This window comes from Dipodomys merriami, unplaced genomic scaffold (assembly GCF_024711535.1).
Source record: "Dipodomys merriami isolate MVZ:Mamm:240054 unplaced genomic scaffold, mDipMer1.0.p SCAF_50, whole genome shotgun sequence".
NCBI classification, from domain to species: domain Eukaryota; kingdom Metazoa; phylum Chordata; class Mammalia; order Rodentia; family Heteromyidae; genus Dipodomys; species Dipodomys merriami.
In genome coordinates this window covers 302,643-315,485 of record NW_027206069.1, presented here as the reverse complement: position 1 = coordinate 315,485, position 12,843 = coordinate 302,643, and the positions used below count along the sequence as shown (strand labels likewise).

At 50.5% G+C, this 12,843-nt stretch overlaps 1 protein-coding gene across 2 annotated transcripts in view; it reads right to left on the bottom strand.

Moving 5' to 3' along the window:
* The window catches only part of Brf1 (BRF1 general transcription factor IIIB subunit), a 74,430-nt gene that overhangs the window by 5,605 nt on the left and 55,982 nt on the right, over positions 1 to 12,843 (bottom strand). Inside the window, exons 8-15 of one of the 2 annotated variants that reach the window (XM_069997423.1) lie at positions 12,042 to 12,168; positions 11,327 to 11,366; positions 11,144 to 11,236; positions 3,861 to 4,127; positions 2,483 to 2,583; positions 1,663 to 1,744; positions 1,530 to 1,585; positions 674 to 930 (exon numbers count right to left, since the gene is read on the bottom strand). In XM_069997423.1, coding sequence (XP_069853524.1) covers positions 674 to 930; positions 1,530 to 1,585; positions 1,663 to 1,744; positions 2,483 to 2,583; positions 3,861 to 4,127; positions 11,144 to 11,236; positions 11,327 to 11,366; positions 12,042 to 12,168 — 1,023 coding nt within the window. The remainder of the gene's footprint in view (positions 1 to 673; positions 931 to 1,529; positions 1,586 to 1,662; positions 1,745 to 2,482; positions 2,584 to 3,860; positions 4,128 to 11,143; positions 11,237 to 11,326; positions 11,367 to 12,041; positions 12,169 to 12,843) is intronic. The other variant, XM_069997424.1, reaches the window with a different exon arrangement.

Below are 12,843 nucleotides of genomic sequence, written 5' to 3'. Positions count from 1 at the left end.
CAGGCCTTGTCTTCTACCAAAGTTAAGTCCCAGGTGAACCAGAGACTTATATAAAAATGAAATAATATTCAACCTCCAGTAACAACACAAGTGTGGGCACATGGGCATGCACGCGCACGCACACACACAAAATAATAGCCATTAGAAGGAGTCAGGTGCCAGTGGTTCACACCTGTACTCCTAGCTACTCAGGAGTCTGAGATCTGAGGATTGTGGTTCAAAGCCAGTCTGGGCAAGAAAGTCCATGAGACTCTTATCTCCAATTAACCACCACAAAGCTGAAAGTAGTGTTGTAGATCAAGTGGTAAAGTGCTCGCTTTGAGAGAAAAAGCTCAGGGACAGCACCTAGGCCCTCAGTTCAAGCCCCAGGAATGCCTCCCCCCCTCCCAAGAAAAACAAAACCTAAAACCAACAACTAAAATATTATAAACAACTGACAGCCTCCCTCCTGTGCTGCTAGAGGACCCTCAACCCAGGACCTCCCAGGCCATGGAGTCAGGACACATTCCCAATGACAGCTGGAGATGGCCTGGCATGCAGTGGAACAGGTCTGGTTCCTGGGTGCTCCTCAACCCCACCCTTGGCCCATAACAGCCCAAATCTGAGGCATGAGTTCTCTGCTGGCCTCCACCTCATGATCTGATGGACTCAGCCAGAGGGGACGGTACAGTACCTTTTCCCTACGTTGGTTCCAGGGTCAGGCCCACTCCTGCTGGCTGGCGTTTTCCTCCGAGGTACCTTCTTGGCACTGGTCTTCTCTGCAGGCTGAGTGTCTTCCCTCTTTGGGCTGGTCCCACCCCTGCTGTCAAGGTCCCGGAGTACACTATAATTGATTTTGCTGGATATCTTCTTCTGCTCCAGCATTTTCTCGATGGCCTCTCCCGCAGTGCTGGCTAGGATGGGCTCCCGGCGTTTGCAGGACTTCTTGGGCTTGACAGGAACACAAAAGTAATGTTTCTGTCCTCTACTGACCCCCACCATCTACCACCTGGGGCCTCCTCTAGAGCTGCAGCCAGACTCACCGGGAGGAACGAGGCTGGGGGCTCACTCCTGGCACAAGCCTGCTTTAGTCTGAGGCTCAACCCAGAGGCCTGACTCTTCCCAAAGGCACCACCTGCCCCAGCGTGGGCAGCAGAACCCATACACTAAGATAGCCAGCAGCGCAGGGAGGAGGGCACCATACCAGGCTTCTCCAGTTCAGATTAAGTGGACGTAGACAGTCCTTTTGTCTGTGGCAAAGCACGCAAGTCCAGGGTTCTCAGGGTCCAGTCCTGAGGCTTACCTCAGCCTGACCTGGCATCTGTGCTAGGACCACACCCCAAAACCTGGGGCATGCCCACCCATGAGGGAGCAAATCTCTAGTGCACAGGACCAATACGGGACAATATGATAGCCCAGGGCTGAGTGTCTGGGTCCAGAGCACAAAGCTCCTGTAGCCTGTCCTGGGGCCCAGGCCCTATGGTCACAGGGAAGGGAACACTGCTCACTTCACAGCACAAGCAGAAAACCCGGCCCTCAGAGACTCCTACCTTGTGCTCCTTGTAGATACCCAGCTCCTTCTCCTTAGCTATTCTCTCTTCTTTCTCTAGAAATTGAACCAAGGTGCCGCTGTCAGTGGAAGGCTACGCCACAGGGCCGGAGAGGTAACAAACGGCTGCTTACCCCTCTGTTCCCGCAGGTACTCTGCGTTCTCCCGCATCCACAGCTCAGCCTTCACTCGCGCTTCGGATTCATTCAGGATATACTGTGTGAAGCACAGGGAAGGCTTCAGCTTCGAGCTTCTGCATTCAAGATACACTAAGAGCTCTCACATCACACTGCCCCTTTATGGGAGTAATTGCTAAAGGAAGGAGAAATGCTGGTGGGACTCTATGGTAGAAACAGGTTGCTTCTTTACCCTTTTCAGCTGACCAGAGTTCATTTAGCCATGAACTAGAGTCCAAGGCTCCCATATCCTCACTGGCAGCTCTCAGCTGTGGGACACAAGAGTACAAGCTACAGGCCCCATGAAGATCCCAAGCTAAGGGTGCATAATGTCAACAAATGGACAGTCTTAGGTATAATAAGATGAGAAGGAGAAAGACCTATAGCAGACCAGTACTACTGAGATAAACTGCAAAGAGCCAGTTCACATGCCTGGGACCACAGAGGCTTGGGATCTGGAGCTGTTCAACATACTTGCATCTACAGAGGCTACCCAATCAGATGGCCCAATAGCAGCAAAGGCCAAATGCAGAGTACTAACAGCGTCGGCCCAGAGCCTGGCTCTGGCTGCCAGCAGGAAGGGCATATGGTGGCTGGGGCTGCCCTGGAGAGGAGCTGGAGGAGGGAAGTGAGGAGGCAGGGTCTGGCCGCGAGAGCACGCTCATGCGTGTGTGGACACACCCAGGCAAGGCCACTCGCGTGGCAGGGCCTGGGTCTGGAAGACCAATTCCACTCTGTGCTCCATAGAACCTAACCACCTCTTGGGAAGTTTGCTCACTCTGTCAATCTCAAGGTCGTCAATACCACTGAGGTCCAGCTCGCCATCCTCCGAGGTGTCTTCTAGAAGAAAGTGCACATCAGTGTCACCTAGGGAGAGCTCTGTCAAAGGAACACAGATACCTGGTGCTGAAGGTGGGTCCAGGCCATAGGCTGTGGGAGCACTCCCCTCCTCTGACCCCACTGCACGTCCACCCTATCTGCGTCCACAGAGGACAGCACTTACATCAGAACACTACGTGAGAAAGCAGGATGTCAGACTCAGGCTGCGCAGGAAGCCCCCACACACCTGTGCCCTGCAGTAAGACATGAACGTCTGTGGACAGACACTGGCTCTGTGGCCTCAGCAAGAAGCACATGGCCCAGAGCAAGAGCACAGTGAAGAGCTGCTAAGAGCAAATACCATGAGAGTGTGACTGAGGCCTGGACTGACACAAGGAGGATCTGGGAGTCCAGGCCTCTAGAGGTCTTGTATGGTCACAGGCAATCTGCATAGCCTGGGGTCAGGCAGTCCCTTCTCCCCACAGACCTTCACCCAATGCCTTTAATAAGACTTGTCAACTCCAATCACACTGCCAGTCTTCATCCTTGACAGGTAAGACTTGTGGGCAGTTCTATGGTTAGAACCAATCCCTCAGACCCTCTGAAGTCTGCTCCATGGCCTAGCTCTCTTGCTCCAGGGCCACTGTGCCTGGGCTTCTGAACGTCTTTGCACATGCCTTCTGCCCAGAGACCTGTGGGGGCCCACCCAGGCTTTCCTGTCCTGTGGACAGCTGGCCCAGATGCTGTACTGACTGGGTGGTATCCTGCTAGAATCCCCCTCAGTGAGCTTTGGCACCTGCCAGGAGGAGGGCCTGGGACTGGAATGGGACCCGTCCACCTCTGTAGGAGAGGAAGGGAAAGAGCAGGGCCTGGGCCCTAGGTGCTGTGGGGTGGGGACAAAGGTCCTTTCAGGTGCCTTGTCACTGGGGCTGAGGGTCAGCAGTGTTCTGACTGCACATGCCCAGGCCAGGCTTTCCTGCCATAGCATCAGGAAAAGTGCCAAGGGACATTGGTCCCAACCTGTGCAGAACTTCAAGCTACACCAGTGCTACCTCCCAGTTGCATGGCAGTCATTCCAGCCCTGGAACACAGGCCACTAAGGGCTACCTCAGGCCATCAAGGGAATGTGTGACAGTCGAGGGCGCCTGATGGCACTCTGGGGTTTGGTATATACCCCACTTCTTATCTATGACCATCGATCTTTCACAGAGCTCCACTGTGGCCTGGTAGTACCCCACCCACAGCCTGCTTTCTTCCCTTTCTGAATAAACCATGGGATCCAGTCCACTCCAATGAGACAGTGTGGACTGGACTCCTCCCTGCTCAAGGGCACTCACTGGGGTCCAGGCTCGGGGAGGAGATGCACTCTCGGATGGGATCAGAGATGCCCAGGCTGGCTGCTGTGGGCAGGGGACCAAGCAGGGACTCCAAGGCCAGGGGCCTGCCACCCCCCTCAGTGCTTTCTTCTGCTTCTGAACTGCTGCCACCACCACCTAGGAGTTCCTGGTAAAAGTCTTTGTTCATGTGGCTGGCGGCAGCCTCCAGCTCTTCATCCTCAGCATCTTCTTCACCCAACGGGCTAGATGTGGCTTCCTCAGCAGAACCTATGGACACATGATGCACAGACCACCAGTCAGCCAGGCAGAGGAGTCCGACTGTGACAGAAACATTCCTGTTAAAAGAAAAGTAGCAGCACAAACACTACCAGAAGCATGCCTCTCCTGTAGCAGAGAAAGAAGTCCTACTGGCGAATAGTCCCAGGGTATCCACATGAAAGAATGGTTTACCATTTCTCATACTCAGACCAGAGGCCTAAGTGTGACAACTAAAAGCAGAGGAATTTCAGGAAAAAGGAAGATGTCTGTGACCTTGGATTAGGCAAAAACATCTAGATACCATGTTACAGCAGAATACATAAAACATTGATAACATGGAGTTTGAAAAATTCTCATAACCATTCCCTCTGTAAAAAACACTGTCAATATGATGGAATAGACTCAGGCACCGTTAGTGATCACACATCTGACAGATACATCTACAACACGCAAAACTCCTAGACTCCACGAACAAACACACAGTCCAACTAAAAAGCAGGCAAAAGAAAAGATGGCAATGGCAGCACAGAGGACACTGAACAGGGGCGCAGCAGGGAAGGTCCTCTCTGTACGGCTGTCATCAGGAAATGCCAGGTCAGCTGAGTGCAAGCACAGAGTGACAGCACTGCACACACAGAGCGGCTAGGCTCTCACAGGCTGCTGCTGAAGTACATGGGGTGGCCACTATGCAAACTGAACTTTTAAAAACATCTGCATGCCACCTTACTCCTACCTACCAACTCCACTTTCTTCCCAGGACAAAGGAATTAAATGTGGCTGGTCACAGTGGCTCAAGCCTATAATCCTGGCTACTTAAGAAGCAGAGTTTGAATCCAAGATCTGAGGACTGTGTTTCAAAGCCAGCCCAGACAAAAAGTCATTGAGACTCTTTTATCTCCAGTTAGCTAGCAAAATGCCAGAAGTGGAGCTATGGAACAGTGGTAGAAAAACAGCCTTGAGCATAAAAGCCAAGGGACAGATCCCAGGCCCTAAGTTCAAGCCCCAGTACAAGCACCCCCTTCCTGAAAAAAAAAAAGAGCAAAGCACTTGTGGCCCTATCCAATCAGGAGTCTGAGATCTGAGGACCTCCGTTTGAAGCCAGCTCAGGCAAGAAAGTCTGTGAGACTCTTTTTTTTTTTTTTTTGTCGGTTGTGGGGCTTGAACTCTGGGCCTGAGCACTGTCCTTCAGCTCTTCAGCTCAAGGCGAGCGCTCTACCACTTGAGCTACAGCACCACTTCCGGTTTTCTGGTGGTTTATTGGAGATAGGAGTCTCACGGTCTTTCCTGCCCGGGCTGGCTTTGAACCGCGATCCTCAGATCTCAGCCTCCTGAGTAGCTAGGATTACAGGCGTGAGCCACCAGTGCCCGGCTTTCTGTGAGACTCTTATCACCAATTAAGCACCAAAAAAAAAAAAAAAAACCCAAAACAAAAACAAAAAACAAAAAAACCCCAAAAAACTAGAAGTGAAGCTGTGGCTCAAGTGGTAGAGTGATAGCCCTGAGCAAAAGAGTTCAGGGACAGTGCCCAGGCTTTGATCAGGACTGGTGCACGTGCACTCACGTGGCGCGCGCACACACACACACACACACACAGACACACAGACACAGACACAGACACACAGACACACACACACAGACACAAACACACACAGACACAGACACACACACAGACACACACACAGACACACACAGACACACACACACAGACACGCAGACACACACACACACACACACACACACACACACACACACACACACACACACACACACACACACACACACACACACACACACACACACACACACACACACACACACACACACATATTAGGGGATTACAGTTTGAGGACAGCCCAGACATAAAAGTTTGAGAGCCAGGTGCTGGTGGCTCACACCTGCAATCCTAGCTACTCAGGAAGCTGAGATCTGAGGATCACAGTTCAAAGCCAGCCTGGGCAGGAAAGTCCGTGAGACTTTTTTTTGGTTGTGGGGCTTGAACTCTGGGCTTGGGCACTGTCCTTGCACTCCTCAGCTCAAGGCAAGCGCTCTACCGCTTGAGCCACAGCACTTCCGGTTTTCTAGTGGTTTATTGGAGATAAGAGTCTCACGGCTTTGAACTGTGAGACTCTTATCTCCAATAAGAGATCTCAGCCTCCTGACCAGCTAGGATTACAGGCATGAGCCACTGCACCCCACTCCGTGAGACTCTTATCTCCAATTAACCACCAGAAAACCGGAAGTGGTGCTGTGGCTCAAATGGTAGAGTGCTAGCCTTGAACTGAAGAGCTCAGGAACAGCTCCCAGGCCCAGAGTTCAAGCCCTACAACCACCACCACCACCAACAAAAAGTTTGAGAGATGTCATGTCAACCAGGAAAACAGAAAGATTGTAGCCTAGGCTGGCCCTAGCATAAAATAGGACCTACCTAAAATAATGAATGCAACAGGGGATGGAGGGGCAGGGATGGAAGGGCTGGGATGTAGCTCAGTGGCAAAGCACTTGCCTAACAAGTGCAATGTCCTGGGTGCGATTCCAGTACTAAAAAAGAAAGACAAAAAAAGGGGGGAGTGGAGTTGGGTACTTATAAGCAAAGGCTCTGAGTTCAATTTCTAGTATTACAAAAAAAAAGAAAAAAGAAAAAAAGAAAGGAAATAAATATCCACCAAGAGACTGCATGCAAGGGTTCAGAGTAGTTTATTTGTAACAGTCCAAAAATTGGAATAACCCAAATGTTCTTCAACAGACAAGTGGAGAACAAAACAACCTTGGCATGTTTGTGCTTTTTTTTTTTTGGGGGGGGGGGGAAGGGTCCAGTTGTGGGGCCTGAACTCTGGGCCTGGGAACTGTCTCTCAGCTCTTCAGCTCAAGGCTAGCGCTCTACCACTGAGCCACCTTCCCAGCCCCTGTTTGTGCTTATTGTACCACAATAAAAAGTGACAAATTAGTCAAGAGTGATTCAAAATAATTACACCAAGTGAAAAAAACAGGGGAGATAGAATGCATGCACACTGTGTGTATAGAAGACTTGTGGGACAGTCTAGCAATGCCGCTGCCTCCGTGGCAGAGAGCATCCAGAGCAGCCAGGACGCACAGTGGGGTGTGTGGCAAAGGGCCTGGGGACATGAAGCAGCGCCAGGTCTGAGGTCTGGGAGTCAGCCTGATGGTGCTGGCTTCTCAGCTCTGCTCAGGTTCAAGCAACAGCCAAAGGGCTTTTCATCTATGTGCAGCTTGCTGTGTGTGTCACACCTCACATGACGAAAATATCTAATGGTTAAAGGCATATCTGAAAGAATCTCCCTGCTTCATCTGCTCTAAGCAGGCCACACTGAGGCTGCTTCTCAGTGTGGCTCACGTCACCAGGGGTACAGACTGTTGCAGGCAGCCACCTTGCCCCAGGTTGCCAAAGTGGACCCTACACCAAGGTGTCATATGCCTGAGAAGTACCGCCAGCGTCCACTGTGCAGCCCCTATCCCGTTCATCTATTGTCTGAGACGCTGCATGGCCCGCACCACCCCCACGCCATTCAGAATGCCCTATCTGTGGCCAGCTCTGTGCTGAGAGAGTAGCAGGAACCATGTCTGTTTTCCTTGGGTGGGGCAAGTACGAGCAGACATTGTCCAAGAAACAGAGGAACGAAAAAAATTACAAAGAACACTGCTAGAATGGAAACAAGACCAAAGTTTAGACAATTCCTTGCAAGAAGCTGATCAGTAAGGATATCAGCTTATTTCAATTAGAAGAAAAAGCTTTTCAGGTCACAGCAAATAGGCAAAGCAGGTCTCTGCCATGTAAGGCATTCCCAGATAGGCCAACTGATGGAACAGGGTAAGCAAGGATGAACTAAGACCTGTTCTCACTGGGTAGAGGGGAACCTTCAGAGTAGGTGTCCAGGGCAGAAGCCAGACCACAGCCATCACAACAAGGGCAGTTAGAGGGCAGTAGCCAGCCACCTTGAGTTTGCAAGGGTCAATGGAACGAAGACCAGAGGCCTTCAGGACAGCAGCCTTCTGGCAAGTGAAGCAGTGAGTGCCGATGTCAAAAGTGGCAGAGCCCTACCCATGCCTGGGCCACAGGTGCCTCTACCTTCTTCCCAAGTGCTCTGGAAACTGCACCCCGCAGGACAGCACAGAGACAAGAGGTTCGTGTCTGCATCTCACCCCACCCCACCTCCACAATGGCACAACTGTCTCACAGAAGAGCAGAAATAACCCAGGATGGAGAAACTGAAACACTTCACAGTAGGACCAATGGCCACCAGTGGAAAGCTGGCTAGCCAGAGGTGCGGTCAGCAGTGATCAGAGGACGTCAGTGAGGTGTTGGCGGAGGGTAGAGTGACAGGGGTAAAAGGAAGCGTGGAGGTAAACAAAGACCTCCGAAGGCGGAAATGTGAACCAACGCAAAGGCTGCCAAATGGGCAGCAATAACCCAGCTAGGAAAAAAACAAAGCAAAACTATGGAAGAAATAATGAAAAAAAGAACAAAGAACCCAAAGTACCTTACAACATAACTATGTTCAACTCTGCACCGTTAGGACAAAAGCCTAAAAAGACCTCCAAAGGCGGAAATGTGAACCAACGCAAAGGCTGCCAAATGGGCAGCAATAACCCAGCTAGGAAAAAAACAAAGCAAAACTATGGAAGAAATAATGAAAAAAAGAACAAAGAATCCAAAGTACCTTACAACATAACTATGTTCAACTCTGCACCGTTAGGACAAAAGCCTAAATGGGCAGGAATGGGCAACTCTGCGGCTCAGTGGCACCTCCTGGGAAGAAGGAAGGCATGCAGTGGGCATGTCAAAATCATGGATGGCACTGGTCCACCATATGAATGCCTGTGGCCTACAAATGCTGTGGATGCCCAGAACACACACGCACTGACCAGACCTCTTGGTGAGAGTGGGGCCTGTCCTCGGTATGAAAGGTAGAAGGTGACTGGCAGTGCAGATATCCTGGCCTATGCCAGGAGGGTCAGGGGGCATAGGGACATACCACTGCTGTCTCAAGATTCAGAGAGGCAAGGCAGAATCAGGCAACTTGAGGAAAAAAATTAGGATGCAAGAGTTGGTAAAGCTGGGCACTGGTGATCCATACCTAACTACTAAGGAAACTGAGACCTGTAGGATTGCAATTTGAAGTCAATGCAAGCAGAGAAATCCACAAGACTCCCTCTCCAAAATAACTAGCAAAAAGTAGGGCTGTAGACATGATTCAAGTGAAAATGTCAGTCAGGCAAACAAGCTGAGCAAGAAGTGCAAGGCCCTCATAGATCAAACCCTGGTACAACAACAACAACAACAAAAGTCTGTAGAGAATTGACTTTTTTTTTTTTTTTTGTCGGTCGTGGGGCTTGAACTCTGGGCCTGGGCGCTGTCCCTCAGCTCTTCAGCTCAAGGCGAGCGCTCTACCACTTGAGCTACAGCGCCACTTCCGGTTTTCTGGTGGTTTATTGGAGATAGGAGTCTCATGGTTTTTCCTGCCCAGGCTGGCTTTGAACCGCGATCCTCAGATCTCAGCCTCCTGAGTAGCTAGGATTACAGGCGTGAGCCACCAGTGCCCGGCTAGAATTGACTATTATGTGTAGATGACACAATTAATTACTTGGAAAAACTCATGGATACACCAAAAACTACTAAATGCAGTAACAAGATTCCTCCCACACAGGAGCAAAATCAGTAGCAAGTCAGCAGCAAGCAGATGTGGAAATAAGAGGAAAAATGATAGCCACACAGAGGACAGCAGAGCCTGGCTGAGCCATGTCTACAGACTTTAACACAGAGGACAGCAGAGCCTGGCTGAGCCATGCCTACAGACTTCAGCACAGAGGACAGCAGAGCCTGGCTGAGCCATGTCTACAGACTTCAGCATGCACAGAGGACAGCAGAGCCTGGCTGAGCCATGCCTACAGACTTTGGCACAGAGGACAGCAGAGCCTGGCTGAGCCATGTCTACAGACTTTGGCACAGAGGACAGCAGAGCCTGGCTGAGCCATGTCTACAGACTTTAACATGCAGAGAGGACAGCAGAGCCTGGCTGAGCCATGTCTACAGACTTTGGCACAGAGGACAGCAGAGCCTGGGCAAACCATATCTACAGACTTCAGCACACAGAACAGAAGACCAGAGCAAAGAGATGCCTATTTTCAGAAGGGAGAGGAAAGAGCAGAAAAAGGTAAGTGAGGTAGCCCCAAGCTCTGCCAGGTGAAGCACAGGGAGGACTGGGAGGATGAGACAGGTGGTCCTAAACCTCACATGAAACAAATGTCTGGAGAAGCTGAGATGATGAGACGCTTGCCTGTTTCTGAGAGCCGTTTCAAAGGGCAGCAAGCACTAGGAGCACAGCCCTGGCTGCTGTTGGTGCAGGTAGTTCCTCCAAACACAAACCAAGGCACAGGAGACCAACGCAAGGATGCAGAGCATATGTATCTCACACTGCCCCCCAAGGAGGGTGGCGGTATGCACTCTCTCATCCTGCTGCACAGCCCAGAATAGAGCCCTGTCTAATAGCATGAATGCTCATGGCAGTTCTCAAAGCCCAGACTGGAAACTGGAGGTGTGTGGGTAGTGGACAGGCATGAGCACTGAGCATCAGCTGCCACGGCCAGTGTTCACCGTCCCGCAATTCATAACTCCACAAAGGCCAGCTCAGCACTGTACATGTAAGCTGCTGGCAGCTCTGGAGCCAGAGGAAGGATAATGACTCTGGGGGTGGGGCACAGCTGAAGCAACAGGAGGCCAGCCTACAGAGACTAGGGACAGGAACTCAGATGATAAGGAAGTGCCTGAGTGGTGTGGGTAGCCACGCATGCCAGGAGACATATATGAACAATGACTCCAACACATCAGGACCAGACAGGACCAGGAGGCAGGTAATCAGCAGCCTGGGGTGGGCATGGGACCTGCGGATGCAGAACCAACCATGTTTCCTGGGAAATGGTGGTGAGAAGGGTGGTATCAAATGTCAGAGAGAGGTCCCAGGGCTGTGGGCCTTGAGTCCTGTGTGCCCAGGAAGGCAGGGAGTACTCACCATCCTTCGACAAGTTGGCAAGGGCTCCCTTTGGCCTTGGCCGGCTGTTTTCTAGTTCAATCTCAATGGCATCCTGGTAACTGGATATTTCACCTGAAGTAACACAGTTAAAAGCAAAAGGTAAGTGCAAGCCAATTTTCCTAAGCAAACAGAAGCATTTGTATGGGAATTCCAGTTGGTTACCTTCAACTTCCTCCAGTTTTTTGGACAGGACTTGTTCAAGCTGAAAGAGAAGAGAGGACACTTGGTGAGTTCAATGTCTGTGGGGTTCAGTGTCCATCAGGCCATGGGTGTCATGGGATATGTGCTTCACTGGAGGAAATGGAAGTAAAGCGATCTGGACCCTCTTGCAAGTAACATCACACTGGCTCTAGAGAGAGGTAGCTCACCTTGAGAACCCAGAAGCGAGAGAGTCCTCTATTAGGCGGCCAAAGCCTACCTCTGTCCTCCTCACTGGAAATAGCAATGGCACGCAAGAAGGCCCATAAACGCAATGACAAAAACACAAAGGAGATACAGCTGCAGTAGCAGCTGCCTTGGGTGACGAAGCACTCACTTGTGGTATATTCTAAACCACACATTATTTGTGGAGCTCACTCTACATTCTAGCTTTGAAATAAAGCCTAGCTCTGGGATGGGCTCAGTGAGCTGGGCATGGGAGCCTGGCAGCAGCCCCAACATGAATGGGGCTGGGAGGGTTTCAACACTCAGCATGCCTCTGCGACCTCCTCATTCCAAGGTCTGAGAACACAGCCTATGCCAGGACACAGATGAAGTTTGCCCTAGGTTGCTAAACCATTTTTTTGGAACAACAGACTCAAAATGTTGGACCTCAAATGCTCTTAGAAACCCGAGTGCTGGTGGGAAGGGTGCAGTAAGAGGCCCAGATTGGTGCCACCTGCTTCATGCGCAGCTTCCTTTGTCCAGCTGTGTACGACGGTGGATCACATTCCTCTTCCAAATCAATCTTCATAAACTCATCAATGGTCAGCTGACTGGTGGGCGTATCTTCAAATTCTGTGAGCCTAAAACAGGTAAGTAAGGTTCAATGCCATGAAAACTTAAAAAAAATTTTTTTTTAGCAGTCCTGGAGTTTGAACTCTATACCTTGTGCTTGCTAACCAGGTACTCTTACCAATTTGAAACATACCTAGAGCCTTTATTTACTTTAGTTATTTTTCAGATTTAAGTCTCACAGTTTTTGCCAGGACCAACCTCAGACCATGACCCTCCTACCCTTTGTCTCCAGGATAGGTAGGATCACAGTCACATACCACCAGACCCAACTTATTTCTTGAGATATTACTAAAACTTTTTGTCTCGGAGGGCTTTGGACAGCAATCCTCTCAATCTCTGCCTCCTAGGCAGTGAGGATTAGAGGGACAAACCACCCTGCCCAGCCTAACACTTAACTAAACTTGTGTCTGCAAGCAGGTTCTCTCATAGACCCTGGTCACACTGAGGCAGGAAGGCCAAGGGAAGTGAAGTATGGAAAACAGCAGCCATAAACTCAGACATAAATACTGGATTAATGAAAACTACTGAATGGTTTGATTATGAGCACACAAGTACTATTTTACTTCACACCTGACACCCTTTCAATAAGCTGCAACATTCTAGTAAAAAGAATAAAAGGGAAGAAAGAACAGCTCTCTCTGTCTGTCTCTGTCTCTCTCTTGCCGGACCTGGGGCTTGAACTC